The sequence below is a fragment of the Myotis nattereri genome, assembly GCF_964212035.1.
Source record: "Myotis nattereri genome assembly, chromosome: 1".
NCBI classification, from domain to species: domain Eukaryota; kingdom Metazoa; phylum Chordata; class Mammalia; order Chiroptera; family Vespertilionidae; genus Myotis; species Myotis nattereri.
The window spans coordinates 148320960-148343697 of record NC_138075.1 but is presented as its reverse complement, the minus strand read 5'-3'; the positions used below and the strand labels follow the sequence as shown (position 1 = coordinate 148343697).

The 22738-nt window shown below is 38.2% G+C and overlaps 1 protein-coding gene across 1 annotated transcript in view; it reads right to left on the bottom strand.

The window, feature by feature from the left end:
- ENPEP (glutamyl aminopeptidase) overlaps window positions 1–22738 on the bottom strand; it is a 97858-nt gene that overhangs the window by 32064 nt on the left and 43056 nt on the right. Inside the window, exons 5-11 of the mRNA XM_081093676.1 lie at window positions 19373–19527; window positions 18833–18946; window positions 15928–16062; window positions 14491–14556; window positions 9294–9359; window positions 8556–8707; window positions 2361–2440 (exon numbers count right to left, since the gene is read on the bottom strand). Coding sequence (XP_080949802.1) covers window positions 2361–2440; window positions 8556–8707; window positions 9294–9359; window positions 14491–14556; window positions 15928–16062; window positions 18833–18946; window positions 19373–19527 — 768 coding nt within the window. The remainder of the gene's footprint in view (window positions 1–2360; window positions 2441–8555; window positions 8708–9293; window positions 9360–14490; window positions 14557–15927; window positions 16063–18832; window positions 18947–19372; window positions 19528–22738) is intronic.

Here is a 22738-nt window from a genome sequence, read left to right as displayed (position 1 = left end):
AATAGCTAACCAATTAAGTAATTAAAGATAAAATTCATCACTCAAATATCCTTTCTAATATGCATATAATACATACAAAAGCGTTTATTGTTGTTAACTCTTGAAATTTTATGAATCACTTGAGTAAGCTTTAGTTATCTGAAAAATTCACCTGTGTGAAAATTCACTCTGTAAACATGATGGGTAAATTGTGCCAGTGTAGATGAATTATCCATGCTATTAAATTTGTAAACAGGTACTCAAGCAGCTTCCAAGACATTTCTGCAACCCTCAATTAACCAACGGTGATTGGTGAGGACAATATGTAGCAATAGTTAAACCAAGTCCATTGAAAACTTCCCAATGGAACCCTAGCCTCACTCTGCCTTTAATCAATGCTATTACACATTTTTAAAGGTTTTTTTTTTTTTTTTTGATTCTTCATTTTCCTTTGGCAAACGTGCTTATGAGAAAGAAAATGGTCAGAAGACAATTTAGAAAAAATGAGCATAGGTACTCAAACACAACATAATCATTAAATACCAAGACAAAGCGACATTGATCTGGAAATTCTGGAGGAATTCAAGAGAACTGCTGACCACAATAACTAAAGTAATTGTTAGCATAAATGACCAAAAGAAAGTTTTGTTGTAAAAGCTACTAAAAGGAAAAAAAAAAAAAAAAAAAGCTACTAAAAGGGATCTTAGTTCAACAATTGCAAAGCTGGTCGAGATTATACTTAAAGCAAAAAAAATCACAAAAGAACTTACAATGAAAGAAAAAAACGACAAAGTTGAAAATAACCTATCATATTCACACAAATGTTTATAGCAGCGTTGTTCATAATAGCCCAAGGTAGCAACAATCCAAATGCCCATCAACTGATGGGTAGATATATAAAAGGTATAGTGATATCACATGAATATAATTTGGCAATAAAAAGGAATGAAATACTAACACATGCTATGAGATGGATGAACCTTGAAAACATTATGGACAGTAAGAGATCTGATCACAAAAACTACGTATGTCATCCCTTTTATATGAAATCTCTAAAATAGGCAAATATATGAAGACACAAAATAGGTTAGTGGTTGCTTAGGGTTAGGGGTACGGGAGGATAAAAGGGTTAACAACTAAAGAGTACGGATTTTCTTTTTGAGATGATTAAAGTGCTCTAAAATTGACTGGTTATGGTTACATGTATCTAAGAATGTAATAAAAACCATTGGACTGCACCCTTTAAATGGGTGAATTGTGGAGCATGTGAATCATATGTCAATAAAGCTGTTTTTATAAATAATCTACTGGAAATATGGTAAAATTTTACTTACCAGGGGAAATAATACCTAATTAATTTTTAGAATATTTTGCAAAAGCAAATAGGCATATGCAAATAAAGAATAGGTGGTCTACTTTTATGCTTAAGAAGCCACTTGCTATTCTGATACCAAGTCCCAGGGAGATGGGGTGAAGAAGAGTCTATATATCCTGTCTCCTTCAGGTTTGTGCTAGATAAGAAATGGCTTTGAAACACAAAATAAGTACAGTGGAAAAAGTATAAAAAGCAGGATTCTTCTGGGATGGGTGCTAAAACATGCCTTATCATTATTTTTTCAATGATTTGGAGGAGACAACAAGTGATAAAGTTTCTTTGTTTTTATATAACTAAAATCTTTCAAGAAAGAAAAAGACAAATCAATGGAGACAGAATACAGAAATATATTTCAAATCAATTTAAGTGAGAAGAACAGTCACAATTGAATTTTAACACAGGCAAATGCTAAGTAATTCATTTAGGGAGATGGATGGATGGATGGATGGATGGATGGACGGACGGACGGACGGATGGAAAGTGACTTGAGCTATTGATGACAATTCACAGCTCGTAAAAGAAAATTTTACGTAATTAGAGATTCTAATATGTTGATTTGGGGAAATTATATGTCTAATTTAATGACAGCATTTTAAAAATCAGGCTTGTCACATAACATTTTAAGAAATTCAATGGCTTACTAATCTGATATAAAGAAAAAAGGAAAGGAGGAAGAAGGAAGGAAAGGTGGGAGGGGGGAATGGAGGAAAGAAAGGAAGAAAATTTATAGATTGGTCTTCCAATTGTTGGGTATATGACCCTTCTCCTTTGGATATGGGTATTTATTATTGTGTCAGTCATGATAAATCATTAAAAAGAATATTTCGAGATAGAAAAGTTCTCATTGTTGTAGATAAGAATTTGAACTTATCAATAAATTATTTAAGAGAGCTCTTTTAGCTGAAATTTGCATCATAAGTTCCATCTTTACTGTTATTTTTTTACATTTATATTAATTCAATGTGCTATATTAATCCAAAGAAAAAATAAACCAATTGATATTTACCTCCTGTTTCTGACCTATTGTAGAATGTAATACTTGAGCCACTATCTTCACTCCATTTAACTGGAATATTCCATGTGTAACTAAAGCGATTTAAAAAGAAAAAAATAACTTTTATTACTAAAAAAATAAAAACATATCCAAAGTAAACATAATTTTAAAAGCATCTTCTCAGATCACAATGGCATGAAGTTAGAAATCAACTTACAATAAAAAAACAACTCAAAAACACTCAAATACATGGAAGCTAAATAGCACGTTAGTAAACAATGAATGGGTTACCAATGAGATCAAGCAATAAATTAAAAACTTCTTGGGAATTGATGTCAGAGAGGAAGGGAGAGGGAGAGATAGAAACATCAGTGACGAGACAGAATCATTGACTGGCTGCCTCCTGCACACCCCACAGTGGGGATCAAGCCAGCAACCGGGACATGTGCCCTGACTGGGAATCGAACCGTGATCTCCTGCTTCATAGGCCGACACTCAACCACTGAGCCACACTGGTCAGGCTAAACAGCAGTTTAAAATATGTCCGATCTAATTTGCTAGAATATAAAACAGCAACTATAAAATAAACAGTTTATAGTTAACAGCACAATCAGACTTTATTATATTGATTTTTTTGTCACTGAATTATCACCTGATAACAAGTCACTTCTATGTTTCAATGCATTCATATATTAAGAGGAAAGGGTGGAAAAAAAAAGTTTTTGCCATCATAATTTTTTGCTTTCCAAAATAAACAAAAGATAAAGAAGTATACACAGACACACCCTGACTGATCTCATTTGGTCTAGGAACTCAGATTTTCCTTTGTTTTGGTGAGAACTATTCTTTTTCAAAACTTGGATTACAGTCACATCCAGTTTCTCTGAACCCCCTTTACTCTGGGAGAACTGGCTGTCTGAGAGTCCAGGAGGAGAGGCCGGGCACGGGTCTCCACAGGTGAGCACCCCGCCAATTTAATAATTCTCAGTTTTCTTCCAGGCCTGGGACAGAAAGTACTTTTTTGGCTGTTTGAACGTTAGTAAACACCTAGCTGTGCTGTTAGGGTGACTTCATTCCCAAAGCTCTGAACTGGAAGCCAGAAAACAGGTCCTGCTACTCACAGCACGGAGCACCTGGCACAGAGTGGGCCTACAGAGATCTGCATTCCTCTAGAAACATGGCTACCAACAACATTCTAAGAGGAGATTGTCCTTAGCACATTCATCCAACTCAATCCCCTGAACACTGTTTATTCTTTACTTAGGAATTTTAGCTCAGCCTAATCTTTGGAACATCAGGGCAGCCAATCATTCCATCGTCTCTCCCATCTCTTTACAGAATTGCCCTCACCACCTCCCTGCCCCACGCCTGCCCCTCTTATCTGTCCTCACAGTGCAGCCAGACGGGAACTTTGAAAAATGTAAGTGTGATCCGCCACTTCTTCCCTTAAAGTCCTCGAATTTGAGCACTTTTGTTCAAAATCTGTAACGTGGTCTGCAGGCCCGGCTTCTGCCTTCCTCGCCACCACTTTCCCCAGGGCCTCTCAGCTGCCCAGTTTCTAGGAGCCAGACTACCTGCATTCAGATCAAGGCTCCATCACTTATATGCTATGTAACCTTGCATAAATTATTGAATCATTTTCTGCCCCATTTCCCATGTTATCATAACTATAAAGTATTTAAAATAGTGCCAACTACTCAGAAAATGCTCAATGAGTGTCGCATATTACAATGCTCCTTTCTAACTCCAGAGCCTTCACACGTGTAATAGTTTCTGTTTTGAACATCACCGATAGCCAAACCTCCATGACCATTTACTCAGTTTAAATATCCCTTCCAGAAGAAAGAACGTCCTCTGTAGCCCTCCCTAGCCCACCACCCGTCCTGACCCACCCATTAGTTCAGGCTCAGCCTATCAGTGGATACAGATGACAGGAGACAATAATTACTGTGAAACTTTCAAATGGAAGCCTGTTTCAAAAGAGACAAATACTTTTAAAATTTAGTATTAAAAGGCTCCAGCAGTATTAAATTTGGCCAAGTAATTTGCAAGGACATAAAACAGTAACTATAACGAAAGGAGATTACAGTTATTAAATGAAACAGTTTCTGACACAACTTCACACCCTCTCATTCTCCTTCCTCATGTTATCCTAATTGCTACTGAATAACTGATCTGTGGTGACTTATATGTGACTATAAAATAAGGCCAATGAGACTATTAAGAAAGAGATAAAGAGAGTGAAAGGTCTTTTCAGTGGAGATCAGAGGCCACTGGAGTTGGGGTGGATGCAAACTATGTTAAGAAGCTGAATGAAGGAGTAATGAAAATTAGCATGGGTGACATTGGAACGATATCCAAGGGGACCAGGGCCACACTGTGTTGCTCCCAGGTAGCCGGATCCAGTCTAGGAAGAGGCCCAGCTGGGTAACAGGGGACTGGAGTGATAATGCCAAAGGGTCACATCGGGGGCTGGAGGTCCTGAGGCCCTGAGGCCCTGATTTTCTTCTCTTCAGCTGGGAGTGGTTGACACTCCATAAACACATATAAGAATAACCATTGAGTTATACAGAAACAGGATAAAGTATTAAGGCTTTTGTACAAGTAGTATTTATGCAAGTGTGAACCAGCAACCTTTCAGTGCACAGGATGACACCCAACCCACTGAGCCACACCAGACAGGGCTCAATGCCTCTATTTTTTTTAACTCACCCACAAGAGAGGGTGATTTAGTTACTTATATTACTTTGTCTTCCAGTCCCCTTTTAGCAGTCAAAATTTAATAAAGTAAAATTATTATTGTTATTAGACTTTTGTAGGTTACAATTGTTCCTGTAAATAATATACTCATTCTGCTATTTTTATTTCATAAATGAGTATTGACACTCTCTCCTAACTGGAAAAGGATATCTTGTGAAACGCTGGCAATTAACTAGCTTGGGGGTGGGTGTGGGTGTGGGTAGGATATAGTATTTGTTGACTTCCATTAATGTGCATTATGACCAATTATTGCAAGCTACCAGCATGATGTTACTGAGGTAGGATGGGAGCCAGCGCCAGCACATGACTGAATTAGCATCCCACACTGTCTTCTGCCTTTCTCTCCTTTCCAGTTCCTTTCTTAGGTCAGCAAATATTTTCTGATGACAACGTTGACTATTTATATTTACAATCTACTCTGCCACCATAACAAAATCTCTATATTTGTTATCCATTGGTTGATTATAAAAATTAAGAGCCAATAAATAACATTTGTGAAATTATACTATACTCATATTGTTAGCCAAGTAGTGTGTTGGAGTTACATTCCCTTCTCTATGGTCTAATTTCATGGCCCCTGAATCATTTTAATAATATTTCCCCCAACGCCCTAATATAAAGGTCAAGTGGGCTCCTTTTTTATTGTGCTTTATCAGCGGCATGAAATTATTTCACCTGCTTCATATTTTTCAATCACAATTGTTACATATAGTCATTTATCTATCTATCTATCTATCTATCTATCTATCTATCTATCTATCTATTTTTCTCTTTGTAGTTGATCTAACTGATGGGCCTTCACCAAGTCCTCAAGTTTTTCCATCTTCCCATTCACTCTTGTTCCTGGAGATCACCTGCCTTACCCCAGTAACCTGCTCTGACTCCCAACACTGAGCCCCCTGATGGCTGTGGGCCTGTATTTCCTTTCATGGCTTTCCTAGATTGGATGCACTGTGTCCTGGATCCCATCTCTTCCTTTATTATTGATGTACTAGAGGCCTGGTGCATGAAATTCATGCACTGGAGAGGTGTCCCTCAGCCCAGCCTGCACCCTCTCCAATCTGGGACTCCTCGGGGGCAGTTGGACATCCCTCTCACAATCTGGGACCGCTGGCTCCTAACCACTTGCCTGCCTGCCTGCTTGATTGCTCCTAACCGCTCCCCCGATGGTATGATTGACACCTAACTGCTCCCCTGCGGCCCGATCACCCCCAACTGCCCTCCCCTGCCAACCATCTTGTGACAATGTGGGGGTGGCCATCTTGTGATGATGTGGGGCAGCCATCTTGTGACACCAGGGTGTGAGGGTCAATTTGCATATTGCCTCTTTATTATACAGGATTCATATTTTTTTCTCTCTCCTCCAAGCCCCCTGGAGTGTAGCCTTAGTAACTTTCAAAGAAGTTCTGTGTGGAGAGCACTTTCTGGAAATGTCTTCACTGTGCATTTTTGCATTTGGTTTACTTTCACTAGGTAGAGAATGAAAGGTTGAAAATATATTTTGCTTCACCATTTTAGGTTGCTCCATTTTCTTCTTGCATTCAGGGTTGCTGTGAAAAAGACTAATGCCACACTAACTAATGTATCCTTGTTTTCACATTTTTTTGAAGTTGTAGCTAGGCATGTGTGTACTCAACACAAAAAGGCATGCACTCAACGGGGCCTTTTCATCAAAACCCTGATGTCCTTCATGATTTCTTTGATATAATTTGCCGCTCAAGTTTCTCTGTTTTCTTTTTTGTGAGAATTCTATTAGTTGGGTGCTAGATTTTTTTACATCTTCTCTTTCCTATTTGCCAGTTCTATGTGTGTTTGTCTTATATTTTTAGAGAATTCCCCAAATTTATTTCTAGTTGGTCTATAAATTTTCTACAACCAAAAATTTAATCTTCCGGAGACCTTTTGTCTTCTCAGTTTGTCCTTTCAAAGACATTCTGCTCTTAGTTAATGGGTATAATAGTTTCTTTGATCTCTCTATTCTGTAAGTTCATTTTCTGTTTCCTCAATTATGTTTCTTATAGAGACAGGTGTTTTATTTGTTCACATGGGATTTTACCTTTTTATGCTTTAGGTTCTTTCCCCGTGGTTTTTGAGGCTTAATTGTCCATTCATATTTAAGAAAGGACTAAATTGATTATTCTTGGTGTTTTGTATGTAATACTTCTACTGTTGAGAAGGGAATATTATTTTTGAAAGTCTTGTCTACTGAACAAGAAGTCTGGCTAAGAGGTCTGTGGATGAATGAGGGGTGCAGGTAGCTGCACCCATCCATCCTGCAAATGCCATAATGAGGGACGCTTTACACTGGATGTCTCAGCCTAAGGGAAATCCTTAGCTCTTCTCCACTGATTAAGTCCATTTCTTTAGGGGGGAAAAGCCCTCTGGATTTTTGCCTTGGGTCATTGACAGACTTCTGAGAGCTCTGTACAGAGGAAAGGAAGGCAGTAGACAAAGGGAAAGTGGAAGAGAAAGTCTGAGGGTCCAGTGTCCTGAGTTAATTTCAAATCAATTGCCCTGTTTTCAGCCTCACTTGACACTCCTACTCCCCCCCTCCCCCCACTCTTCATGCTTTCATTCTACCTCAAATCTCTTTTTATTGGCTGCATCTTCCTCAGTTTGTTTTTTGTCAATATTTCTCCTGCTTTTTGTCCTCTAGAATTCTATGCTACACATAACCCCTTCCCTCCATTTTCTTTACTTTTATGAGTTTATTTCTCTCAGCACTTCTATTTCTCTGTTCAATAGTTTCTGGGAAGAATAGGATGTAGGTGCATTTTGAACCTGGAGATCACTGAGCTATTTTTAAATGCCTTTGTTTCCCTAAAGACACCATCCTATATGATAAAAGCCTAATATGCTAAATGTCTGGTCATTTGGTTCGCCATTTATCCAATCAAAGCGTAATATGCTAATGATATGCTCAACCGCTCACTATAATGTACACCGACCACCAGGGATAGACAGTCAACCGATTGGCCAGTTGCTATGACATGCACTGACCACTAGGGACCAGACAGTCACTATGACATGCACTGACCACCAGGTGGCAGATGCTCTGACCGGTATGTTAGCTTGCTGCTGGGGTCCGGCCTATCGGGTCTAAGCGAGATTGGTCGAACACACCCTGGATCCCTCCTGCGGTCCCTTTCTGGCTGGCCAACCTCCTGCATTCCTCCCCGAACCCAATCATGCACTGGTGGGGTCCCTCAAACTGGCCTGCCCCCCTTGCAATCGAGGACCCCTCAGAGGATGTTGGAGAGCTGGTTTTGGACCTATCCCACAGGCCAGGCCGAGGGACCCCACTGGTGCATGAATTCGTGCACTGGGCCTCTAGTGCTTTTTATATTATCACCCATCAATCTTGTACCGACGAGCAAGACCTAAGCAAATGACCAATATTTCCATCAACTTTCTGCTTTTCTCTTGAAATGCATTATAGATCCTTACCCAAGCTCTGAATGTGGCAGAGAAGGATTAGCTTTTGGGTCCAATAGAAAGCGTTTCTGTTTGATATTCTTCATATCAGTCACATTAAGGACAGGATAACCCATCTGTTTGGTCCAGGTGTCCATCACTTCTTTCACTGGCAGATTACTTGCCTAAGGTTTAAAAAACACAGAGAATAATTAACAAATAAGAAATAAAAGGATAGCTGAACCGGTTTGGCTCAGTGGATAGAGCAGGGGTGGGCAAACTTTTTGACTCGAGGGCCACAATGGGTTCTTAAACTGGACCGGAGGGCCGGAACAAAAGCATGGATGGAGTGTTTGTGTGAACTAATATAAATTCAAAGTAAACATCATTACATAAAAGGGTACGGTCTTTTTTTTTTTAGTTTTATTCATTTCAAACGGGCCGGATCCGGCCTGCGGGCCGTAGTTTGCCCACGGCTGGGATAGAGCGTCGGCCTGCGGACTGAAGGGTCCCGGGTTCGATTCCGGTCAGGGGCATGTGCCTTGGTTGTGGGCACATCCTCAGTGGGGGGCGTGCAGGAGGCAGCTGATTGATCTCTCTCATCGATGTTTCTAACTCTCTGTCCCTCTCCCTTCTTCTCTGTAAAAAATCAATAATATATATATATTTTTTAAAAAAATAAATAAAAGGATAAATAATGAGATAAATAAATGATTAATAAACTATTTATTAATAAAACAAAGAAGTACTTGGGGACATACTCTTCCTTACCTCTTCAAGTGCTGCCCAAAAATCTGAAGTTTTTGCATTCTCAAATTTGTATCTTTTCAAATAAATCTGTATGTGAAAGAAAACAAATACTTTAGGAGTCAATGTTTGCTTTCCTTGCATTTCCACAATATGAGCTGAACCCTTAGACACATTTCACTCGGATGTATAATATAGTGTACCTGGATTGAAAATCAAGTGATACACTGTATGAAAAGTATTTTAACCTAAAAAACATTGTACAAACAATAACTTATTTATAAAGCATAAGAAATTTTTTTTTTTAATCCTCACCAGTGGATATTTTTCCCATTGATTTTTAGAGAGAGTGAAATAGAGAGGGAAAGAGAGAGAAACATCGATGTGAGAGAAACACATTGATTGGTTGCCTTCTGCATGAGCCCTGACCAGGCTCTGGGCCCGAGGAGGAGACTGCAACCAAGGTTTGACTGGAATCAAACCCAGGACCCTTTGGTCCTGATGCTCTATCCACAGAGCCAAAACGGCTAGGGAGAGAAATATTTTTTCTTATTAATGAGTTTGTTCTTTTTTTTTTATCGATTGCAATTGTGAACAAGAGAAATAGTTTCTTTTTTTCAGGATAAACAATATAAGATAGACAAGGGGAGTGAAATGTTCAGCAAACAGTCAACAGTTCATAACACTTCTGATCCACTCTGAAGAGAGAGCCATAATTCTGTGATCTTTATATAATGGTGTTAGCCTATCCACTGCCTGCTGCATCCCATATCTTCACTTATAGTGGTGTTTTCTCATCTCAGACACTACATGACCCCATCATACACATGGGTGATTGAGGTGATAATCAAACATAAAACAAGTGAGCTTGGCTCTAAGGCAGGGCTCTGCAAACAAAATTATTTCTAAATTTTTAAATGGCTGAAAAATACTTTTGTATAAAAAGCTATATAGTGAGGATTTTAAGCGTTGTGGGCCATAAAATCTCTGTTGCAACTACTCAACTCCACCTCCATAGCAGAAAAGCAGCCATAAATAACACCTAAGTGAATGAGCTGCCTTCCAGTGAAAGCTTATTTATGCACGCTGATATCTGAGTGGCACATAACTTTCGTGTCATGAATTACTCTTCTTTAGAATTTTTTCAGCCATTTAAGAATTTAGAAATAATTTTGCCTGCAGACCTTACAAAAATAAGTGGTAGGCCAGATTATGCCCTCAGTCAATAGTTTGACATGAATATACAACCTTTTGATTGATGATGATGATGGTGGTGGTGGCGGTGGATAAATTGGGGAAATCATTCACTTTAAAGAATAAGCCTTCAAATATTTTTAAAATACAAAATTTTAATTAGAAATTAAAGGTATTCATCCCCTTTTGGCAATTCTATACAAAATCTCTCCATATGTGAGTTTTCAGATATGTGACTTATTCCTAAATTCCCAGTCTTCCCCTAACATAATTGAGCACCACGGGTGGTTCTCCAGCAAACCTTGCAAAGTTCCTGCTGTATCGCTCCTTTGTCACTCTCTAGGGTTGTCCCATTTAAAATGTGGGGGTCTTTGCCTGGCTGGCCAGCTTGGCTCAGTGATTGAGCATGACCTATCTACCAGGAAGTTATGGTTCATTCCCGGTCAGGGCACATGCCTGGGTTGTGGGCTCAATCCCAATAGGGGGCATGCAGGAGGCAGCCAATCAATGATTCTCTCTTATCACTGATGTTTCTATCTTTCTCTTTCTCTCCCTTCTCTCTGAAATAAATAAAAATATATTTTAAAATGTGGAAGCCTTTGATAAAAACAGAAACTTCTTGCCCTAGCTGATTTGGCTCCATGGATAGAGCGCTGGCCTGCAGATAGAAGATTCTTGGGTTCGATTCTGGACAAGGGCACATACCTCCCGGCTCTGGTTGGGGGCATGCGGCAGGCAACCAATCGATGTGTCTCTCTCACATTGGTGTTTCTCTCTGTCTCTCCTTCTCCTTTCCACTCTTTCTAAAAGTCAATGAAAAAAATATCCTCAGGGGAGGGTTAAAACAAAACAAAACAGAAACTTCTTAAATATTCTCCGAGCCCTCAAAGAAAATAACTAGTGGTTGACTTTGCCCATATATTTTTCACTCTAAGTTGTTACAATTTTCAAGAGGTGCTGTACCTAGGTCACATTATCTTCTACATCCCTCTTCTTTCCAGGCATAGAGAGATAGAGCAGTGTTAGCAGGACGCTCCCCAAAGCCTGGAAGGGCTGAGGCCAGTTTGCTCTTCTGGCTAGTTCACCGGCCAGCACCACCACCGGAGGGCAGGCAAGGCAAGGAGAAGAAATGGCAGGCGCATACTCTAGGGTCAATTTCAGGTGTTCACCCCAGAGTTTGCAAAAATCATTTATTTTGGTAAAATAATTGGATACTTGGAATATTAATAATTATGACTATAGATACCCGTTAATGTCAAGTTCTAGTGAATAGTAGCTTCTTAAGATTAATTTGGAGGAGTTTATCAGTATTTTCACAATGTCTTGAGCTTAGAAATAAGCAATCTTGGAACTGAAAGGGACCTTGAATATTATTTAATATAACTCCCACATGTGGGGGGGAGGGGTGGCGGTGAAGGAAACTGGTGCTTAAAGAGGTGAACAAATTTGCCTGAGATTATCTTGAGGAGAATTCGGAATCCTGGATCCGTTTGTGGGGGTTTTGCCACTATAGTTATTATTTTTTTTATTGATTTGAGAGAAACATGGGTTTGTTGTTCCTCTTATTTATGAGTTCATTGATTGCTTCTTGTAAGGGTCCTGACCAGAGGTTGAACCTTCACCATGGCCTACTAGGACAATATTCTCACTAAGCTACCCAGTCAGGGCTATTTTTTTTTTTTTGTAAATTATATTTCTTGCTTCTACTGAACATTTATGTAAACAGTATATTAAAGCTACTCATTTTAGACACACAGATGGCCTGTAGACATATGAAAAGATGCTCAACTTCACTAATCATCAGAAAAATGCAAGTTAAAACCACAATGAGATATCACCTCACACCTGCCAGAATGGCTATCATCAACAAATCAAAAAACAACAAATACTGGTGAGGATGTGGAGAAAAGGGAACCCTCGTGCACTGTTGGTGGGAATGTAGACGGGTGGAGCCACTGTGGAAAACAGTATGGAGGTTCCTCAAAAAATTAAAAATGGAACTACCTTATAACTCAGCAATTCCACTTCTGGGTATATATCTGAAGAAACCCAAAACTAATTAGAAAGGATATATGCACTCCTATGTTCATTGCAGCATTGTTTACAATAGCCAAAATATAGAAGCAACCCAAATGTCTATCAATAGGTGACTGAATAAAAAAGCTGTGGTACATATATACAATGGAATATTACTCGGCCATAAAAAATGAACTGTTACCATTTGTGACAGTGTGAATGGGCCTAGAGGGCATTATGCTAAGTAAAATAAGTCAGTCAGAGAAAGGCAAATACCATATGATCTCACTTCTGTTGATTCTAAAGAACAAAATACATGAACAAACAAAGTTGAAACAGACTCATTCATTTAAGAAACATTTTGGGGATCTCCTACCGTATGATGCGTTCTAGGCACTGGAGTCTATGCAAAGATAGGATGGCAGAGTTCCTCACTAAAGGTGCTTACAGTGAGAGAAGATATGAACTCTGAGTTTGAAGCTGGTGGGAAACTTGCACAATGTTCTAATGCACATATAAGAATAAGCATACCACCTAACGTCCGAACAGAACCCTTTATTATGGGCAAACGGAGGAAGAGGTACTTGGGTACTGACTGAATACATCCTAAATGCTGCTCTTACTTCTTGCTTTCATAGTCACCTGGGAACTTTAATACTGGGTTGAAAGGGACCAGCTCCTTCAGGGCAGTTGAGAAAACACTCATGCCACACAAGCAGGCACGGTGGAAGTGAGGGTTACAGGCAGGGTGGACAGGCACTGCCCTGGGAAGTCACTGTGGTGCTCTGCAGGAAGGCTAGTGGGGCCACCGCGCTGACCTGTGTCCTGCTTTACGGGCTGGGCGCCAATCAGCGCTGCTCTGCTAACTGCCTGGGATGTCAGAGCGGGGAGGATGGGGAGGGAAGGCCAACACCAGGAAGACGGCCCATCTCCAGGCTGCAGTGGGGCCAACCTGCAGACAGGATGGGGGGCGCAGTGCCGCTACTTTGATTATCTAAGACCCCGAGAGAACTGGCTTAGAGTCTGCCGGGAGAACAAAATCAAATGGAAACATGTAATGGGAGGAATAAGCTGCAGTGGGATATGTGAAATGCTCTAGAAAGCTTATTGTCATTTCCATTTCCAAAAAGGAGCAGGCCTTTTTTATTCACTGACTCCACCGTCATAGGAATGTTTACATTAACCGTTTTCAAATCCAGTCATAAGGAAAGAGTCTTTCTAAAATCTGTAAGAGAAGAGTTTAATAGATAGGTTTATATTTTCATATCATGTAGCTACAGACTAAATCATCTTCCCCAGACATTCACACATTGAAGCCCTAATCCCCAGTGCCAACGTAATGGTGTTTGGAGATGAGGCCTTGGGGAGGTATTTAGGTTTAGATGGGAAGTGTCCTTCTTCATCTCCCACTCCTGAGCCTCCAGAACTAAGAAAATAAGTGTCTGTTGTTTAAGCTACTCAGTGTGCCCAGCAGACTCATTCACATGTAAAGGACACACACACACACACAAACACACACACACACACACACACAAAACAGACTAAGTAATTTGTTTAAAATACTCTATGAAACTTGCCACAGGATAATTATTGATACAATGTACAGTAGGCACTTAAGTGGATGTGAATCAGTTTTTAATGTTTTACTATGTTGCCTATCCCTGAGTAAAGAAAGTTACAGTAAAAAGGGAATTTCCCTTAATTAATTACATTTCTTAACATTCATCAGCCACATAGTATAGTTTGCTTTCAATATCATTAAAAATAGCCAAAACTGGTTTGGCTCAGTGGATAGAGCGTCAGCCTGCGGACTGAAGGGTCCCGGGTTTGATTCCGGTCAAGGGCATGTACCTGGGTTGCGGGCACATCTCCAGTGGGGGATGTGCAGGAGGCAGCTGATCGATGTTTCTCTCTCATCGATGTTTCTGACTCTCTATCTCTCTCCTTTCCTCTCTGTAAAAAATCAATAAAATATATTTTAAAAAATATCATTAAAAATAATAAATCATACCTGACATCCTTTTTGAAAGTTCGCTGGTGTTATCCAGTCTTCAATCATTCTCAGAATGGAAGCTCCCTATAACGGAAAAGAATGAGAAAGTAAACTGATAAAAGATATGTAAGGGACAAATATCAGTAATTATTATTGTGACTATAATTTCATGATCATATTTGTGAGATTTCTTGAAGATGATTCTGCTAAATTACTAATTATAGCTTTGTTACGTTAGGGTAAAAATACCACTTTGCACACTTCTGTATCGGTGCTTCTGAAATAACTTATGCATAAAGAGAAATCAAAATAGATAAAATAGCCACCAGCATTTCAGTGGCTTGAGGCTCAAGTAACTTTTGCAGTTCACAAAATGAACCAGCAGAGGGGGACTTTTTAATGAAAGAGAAGGAGAGAACATCTTATAAATACTGTTCTTTCACGAATAAGGAAAGCAGTTTCAGGATACAATTTTGGCTACTTATAATTTACATTAAAATACTTGAAAAAGAATTATATTTAACAGAGGGAAGTAGATATTTGATAAATTATCTGCATTCAGGTATGAATATGTTTAGAGGAGAAGCTGTAGGACATATTGAGGAAGAAAATGAGTAACAAAACTTTAGGTCACTATAGATTTTTCAGCCATTTTTCATAAAATTATAATGGACAAAACTGCCCTTTTACAACATGTTAACAAAGTCATCATGAAATCTTACCTAGAAATGAATAAAAGTAATTCCTCCAAACTGAGTTGGATTTAAACACTTATTAGAAGCACTAAAGGAGTCTACTAGAAAAGGTGTCCACATCTATGGCATTTCTTATTAATCACATGGGCAAATATATATATATATATTTACTGCCTTTAAAAAAAACACACAAAAACAACCCTTACTGGTGTTCCCAGTGGTTAGAGCATCCACCTGCACACAGAAGGATCTCAGGTTCGATTCCTGGTCAAGGGCGCGACATATCTGGGTTGCAGGTTCGATCCCAGCCCCAGTCGAGACGTGTTAGGGAGGCAACCATCAATGTATCTCTCTCACATTGATGATTCATGTTTCCTCTCTCTCTCTCCCGCTCCCTTCCACTCTCTCTTAATATATATATATCTCCTTGGGTGAGGATTAATAAAAAATAAAAATCAAATAAAGCAATTTAAAATTTGATGCCTAAAGTTTAAATGTTCAATTATCAGAGAGAGTCCTGTTATAAACAAAAGTACAAAAGAGAATTTTTTAAAAATCTGATTCAAAATCCTGAGACATCGATCACATTGATCAGTTTCACAGAAGAGGACAAGCTTTTGAATATTCACTCAGAATAAGTTCTGCACTGTTTCTAAAGCCTATTAACATAGTTCAACCACATGACCACCATTTTGTGGATTTACTAAAAGAAAAGCCAGTAAGCAGGAAGATACTAAAAACAATGCCATAGTTTCCCCACCTTGCTGTAGGATATTCCATCAAAAGCAGATGTTATTTCAGCAGGATTTGACACAGTGACAACAATGGGGTGTGAAGACATCAAAGAATCATCCTCTTGTACAGGTAGTACATCTTCAAGTAACATCTGGTCCCGCTAAAATGACAGAATGAACCAGAGAAATATAGTACTTCCTTTACACTGGTTCAGATTTCAACATAGCATGTATATAGCACAAATTGAGGGAAATAAATATAAATTATTCCAATTATTTAAAACAAGCATTGGTTGTTCAAATCAATCCCATCTTACACTAATTTTCTATACTGATTCCATTACCTTCTCCTATTTATAACTCCTTTGACTTTGCCTCCATATTACAGGCTAAGAAGACACAGCATCTGTGGATTCTGTCTCTGTTACCTCTGTGTGGCTTTCAGACGTGTGCCAGACTTTAGAATCCCTGTTTTCCATATCTGTGCAGTGGGAATGATGATATCATCTCCTCCCAGATTTGTTCTGAGAATTGAGGAAGCATGTTGATTTACCAAAAATTGACGTTTGAGTTCTTTAAAAAATTTTTTTTTTCAACTAATCATTGGAATTTGGGTGACATATAATTAATTGAAGAAAACATTTACTTTTGCTTTAGTTCAATTAATAATCATCTTCTCATCCCAGTCCTGTTTTCTCAACAAAATAGAGTTGTTAAGCAGTCTAGCAGCTAGACTCTAGCCCCATAGTCTTTCTTGGTTCAAAGCTCATCTTTCTATTTCCTCGATGTGTAAGTTCAAACAAGTTCCCTTACCTGCTAAATAGGGTAATGATGGCATCTACTTTTTAGAATTGCGCAGCTGATTCAATGAGCTAATGCATGGGTAAGCAATTGGCAGAGTACCTGGCATAAAGGGAAAACCTAACACAGCTATTATTATTTTGATTCTTAATCAATTAGATTCTAAAACCTAACTTGTTAAATCACTACTAATAAAAAAATCAAAAGCTTTATTGGTCTTCCTGAATTAAAAATATTAGTTTACATTTTCAGATTTTATGATTTCCTTTTATAATAGGCAAGGTACTATTGTCAATCAAGGTAAACTGTGAGGCATGAAGAGAATAAAGTTTTCAAATGAGGATTTAGACGTACAGAGCTTCCAAATACACAGAAATATATTTATACCTAAAGTTACAGAATATTAGAGTGATGACTGCCAATCAAGGTAATTTTGACTTGGACTTCAATTTTTTTCTGCTCCTGTAGAGTCTTTAGGTAAGTAGACAGAATCCTGTTCTCAGTGTCAGGAAATTTTACTCCAGTCTTAGTTGTGCTACCAATTGTCTGTGAGACAATGGAATGTTATATACCCTGAGCATCACATTTTCACCTGTGAAATGAGGCTCCACTACTTTGGTACTTAGCAAGTTCTCTTATGATGCATCTTTATTTGTCTGCCCTTTTTTCCACCCACAAGACACCAATTTGGGAACTTCTTAATGGCAGATATTATTTATTCAGTTTTAGGTTCTTTATAGTGTTTACTGAATGAGAAATGAATGAATGAATTAAGAATGACTGAGTTCAATTGTGTGATTAGATTTTACTTAAGAATTGCATACTAAATTCTTCTGGAATTTAATTGGTGTTTTTAAAACACTGAAATTGGAATGTAAAAATATAATGGATTATATATAACAATATTAAAATGTTATAATTTATTATATCTTGCTGTAAGAAGGACATCAGTTTATTTTATAGAAAAGGCATTTTTTTTCATTTATATAGCTTAATTTCAATAAATTATGAAGTCAGCAATTTTTAGCATAGATGGATAGTTCTCAACTAGGAGATTATATTTTTGTCCCCAGGGGACATCTAGAAATATGGGAAGACATTTTTGGTTTTACAACTGGAATGGAAGGAAAACTGGCATCTAGTAGATATAGTAGATACAAGCCCAAGACGTTGCTAAATATTCTACAAGACACAGAACAGTCCACAATCAAGAATTATTCGATCCAAAATTTCAATAGTTTCATGGATAAAAAATTTGATGTATATTAGATTTGTAAAGAAACAATTGTTACAAATTAATTTTTTAAAGTAGATTTTGGAAACTGTAGGGCTTTAAGCATTTAACATTCTTTTTATTCTGTCCACTAGAGGGCAGTAGTCTATACAGTACACAATTGTGATTCTCTAATTTCACACATCTACACACACTTTCATATATATAAACAGATAAGAATACTCTCGCTATCTAAATATAAATACAAACAGACCTAGCTTTTTGGAAAGACATGTCTGTAGAGTTCATAGAAGCCTCTGTTCCAGGCCCCTCAGGGACACATAGTATGATAATAGTAATTACATGTGCATTTTGGGAACTTATAGGACAGAGAACAATGTTTTCTCGTAGAGGGTGGAACTGACTCAGAGAGGGTATGTAACTTGCTCAAGGTCACATTCCCTGTGAAGCCCCTAAGAAACAAAGCATCTAGGATTTGAACTTGAGTTGAACTGGTAAGTTTATGCTCTCATCTCTTCACCGCACTATTTCAGCAACCTGTGTAAGGTAAGTCATTCACAAAATTAGGCTTAGACATTTTTCAGAGGGTTAGCACTACAGGCACTTTCTTGAACAGAGTTGGCACAGTCGAAGCTATTTTTTTCCTGCCCTGACACATGTTCTTGAGTGACTCTACTGAGGACATCCCCAGATCCTGGAGGCCAGTTGCCCTCTAGGGCCTGGGCCTAGGCTCTGAGGTCCAGAGCAGTAGAGCCAGCTGGCTCCACCCCATTCTCACAGTGGAATTCCTGATTCACCACTTCCCTTGGCCCCAGACTCTGGGTTATAGTCCAAATGCTTCAATCTGCTTTGCATGAGAAAAACGGAGATTTGGAGCTTGTATGCTTAGGACTCACCATCTGCCAGTCTCCTTCTGCATGGTTTACTCCCAGGAACTCAAAGAAGGAAGCGAAGCCTTCATTCAGCCACAAGTCTTCCCACCAATCCATGGTCACAGTATTTCCAAACCACTGAAATGATAAGCAATAGTGTCATAGTTGAGTTCTTGTGCCTTTGGTAGAAAACTTCAGTACATTAATTTGTTCATGTAAATTTTATCACTTGACACAGAAGTGGCAGGTGTTCTCAGCCTTTATCTCCTGGCTTTAAAATGATCTAAATTTTCCTTAGTTTCTTGCCTTTAGCTAGGCATTACTGGGAATATTTAAAGTTATAGGAAGTGCATTTACTAAAGGCAAAACAATGTGTCTTAAGAGTCTCAACAATAAAGAATTAAATTCAAAATAAAATAAATAAATAAAAGGAAAAAGTTTATAGTACAACATTTATCGGCACTAAGAAAGACTTTCCAAGCAGGATTTTTCGAGTTGGCTACTTTCAATTGGCTAAATTATTTCAATTCCAAAATGAGCTCATTTGAAGCTAAGATTCTATACCTGATGCACAAGTTCATGGGCAACCACAGTGGCAACCCTCTGCTTGTTGGATGAGGCTGATTCCAGGGGGTCATACAGCAGGTTCGTTTCCCGGTACGTGATGAGTCCCCAGTTCTCCATAGCCCCAGTGCCAAAGTCTGGAATAGCAATTTTATCTATGGAAAAAGAAAGGGTCCAGTGAGAAATACATTCTTTCCATTTGTTCATAAAATTAACAACGTAAGTTCTTTGGGTGAATGTATTTTAAAAAATCTAAAAATAACTTTTCAGTCTTCGTGCACTCAAAATTTCCATGGCCCTTTTCCTGTTGGCTCCAGATATCAATGTGTCATGTGTTTTAATAGCATTTTTACTAATTACACATTTTTACTAATGGCAATGCTCTTTTCAAGACCTCTGTAATTTTGTGTCTTTTGTTCCTCTCTGTACTTCATTTTAATTAGCTTTTTAAATAATTTTCACTTAGATAACACAGAGTATCTGTTTTGGGGATAAGCTGTGAAAAATTAAGAGAATGACGTTTTCAAATGAGGACTTAGAAGCACAGAGCTTCCAAGTGCACAAAAATATATTTCTATCTAAGGTTACACAATATTAGAAAATAGAAATTCTACTTTTTCCTTAACTCTGTATAATTTGAGGTCAACCTGACTCCCCACAAATTGAGTAACTTACCATCTGGTTGTATGTATTAAAGTAGCTGGATCAAGATGGAATTGATGCCCTAGCTGGTTTGGCTCAGTGGATAGAATGTCGGCCTGCAGACTGAAGGGTCCCAGGTTTGATTCTGGTCAAGGGCACATGCCTGGGTTGTGGGCTCCATTCCCAGTAGGGGGTGTGCAGGAGGCAGACGATCAATGATTCTCTCTTATCATTGATGTTTCTCTCTCTCTCTTCCTCTCCCTTTCTCTCTGAAGCCAATAAAAATACATTAAAAAAAAAAAAAGATGGAATTGACTACATTCTCTCTAAATTTCCTTCCAAGTCTAAAATGTTGAATTTTATCACAACTTCCTATTCCTTATTTTCACTGGGGCTTATATCTTAGACATACTATCTGACCAGAAGATGTGTTGATCAGGTCTATGTTAAATCCTAAAACAGAAAATATTTAGCTTGATTACTGGACAAATTACAGTCCAGTTAGTGAACTATAATAAAAATCTAATTTATTATTACATAGAATTTAAATGAGGCACATAAATGAAAAATTAAAATTCCATGTTACATATAAGAAAGGCCTTTTCTGGTTAAAATAAATATTCTTAAAGCTTCTTATAAAAGCTTTAAGAGACTGGACAAAAAGATCTATGAAAATAGATCTTAAGTGGAGGTCAAGATTATGGCTGTAGTTTCCTTTTCATGTTATCTTCATTCTTATGTTTGGTTTTGTTTGTTTATTTGTTTTTTTCACAAGAATACCACTTAAAAGGTGGAGAAGTATTCCCCCCAAGGGCCAATATTTTTCCATATATTATGAAGAATAATTTAAATTTTTTTGGGGGGGGGTAATAATAAACACAGAAGTCATTTCTAGGGAAAGTCTAAGATGGCATCAATACTGAAAAGGTTGGGGGGGGGGGACTGAAAGAGTTGAAATGCTTGTAGAAATATGGGGGAGGAGGAAGAGGAGGATGAAGACAAGAAAGAAAAGTTGTAGTAGTAATTGTTTCAGTAGTAGTTCTTATAGTAGTTTTAGTAGTAGTACAGTAGCAAGAATAATTGCAGTAGTAGTAGCTGTTGTTGCAGTTGTAGAGGTAGAAGTAGTAGTGGTGGTCGTCATAGTAATTGTGGTCGTCATAGTAATTGTAGCAGTTGCAGTAGTAGAAGAAGTAGTAATAGTAGTGACTTTAGTAGTGGCTGTAGTAAGTAGTATAGTGGCAGCAGTATTTGTGGAGAGGAAGGAACAAAGCAAAGAGAACAGAGAAATAAATATGTGAGATTTCCACTTCCCTAGGATTACTTGGGTGGTACAAGTGAGATAAAGAGAAAAAAGGACCTTTAAATTGATGTGTGGAACATTTTATTAAACATTCTGATTTTTTTTTAAATTAAATCTTTATTGTTCAAATTATTATAGTTGTTCCTCGTTTTTCTCCCCATAGCTCCTCTCCACCCAGGTCCCACCCCACCATCTGCCCTTACCCCCCCTCCCCCCACTGTCCTCATCCATAGGTGTATGATTTTTGTCCAGTCTCTTCCCGCACCCCCACACACCTTTCCCCCGAGAATTGTCAGTCCACTCTCTTTCTATGCCTGATTCTATTATATTCACCAGTTTATTCTGTTCATCAGATTATTTATTCACTTGATTTTTAGATTCACTTGTTGATAGAAATATATTTGTTGTTCATAACTTTTATCTTTACCTTTTTCTTCTTCTTCTTCTTCTTCTTCTTCTTCTTCTTCTTCTTCTTCTTCTTCTTAAAGGATACCTTTCAGCATTTCATATAATACTGGTTTGGTGGTGATGAACTCTTTTAGCTTTTTCTTATCTGTGAAACTCTTTATCTGACCTTCAGTTCTGAATGATCACTTTACTGGGTAAAATAACCTTGCTTGTAGGTTCTTGGCATTCATCACTTTGAATATTTCTTGCCACTCCCTTCTGGCCTGCATAGTTTCTGTGGAGAAATCAGCTGACAATCATATAGATACTCCCTTGTAGGTAACTAACTGTTTTTCTCTTGCTGCTTTTAAGATTCTCTCTTTGTCTTTTGCTCTTGGCATTTTAATTATGATGTGTCTTGGTGTGGTCCTCTTTGGATTCCTTTTGTTTGGGGTTCTCTGTGCTTCCTGGACTTGGAAGTCTATTTCTTTCATCAGGTAGGGGAAGTTTTCTGTCATTATTTCTTCAAATAGGTTTTCAATATCTTGCTCTCTTTCTTCTTCTGGCACCTCTATAATTTGGACGTTGGTACACTTGAAGTTGTCCCAGAGGCTCCTTACACTATCTTCATATTTTTGGATTCTTTACTCTTTTTGTTTTTCCGGTTGGGTGTTTTTTGCTTCTTCGTATTTCAAATCTTTGACTTGATTCTTGCAGTCCTCTAGTCTGCTGTTGGATCTCTGTATAATATTCTTTATTTCAGTCAGTGTATGCTTAATTTCTAGTTGGTCCTTTTTCATATCTTCAAGGATCTCACTAGATTTATCTAGGGTCTCACTAAATTTATCAGCAGTTTCTAGAAGATTCTTGAAAAACCTTATAACCGTGGTTTTGAACTCTATATCCAGTAGGTTGCTTTCCTCCATTTCTTTCATTTGTGACCTGTTTCTTTGTCTCCACATTTTTTATGGTTCCCTGTGTTGATAGAATGGCTTTCTGTGCTAGGTGTCCTATAGGGCCCAGTGGCTCAGCCTCCC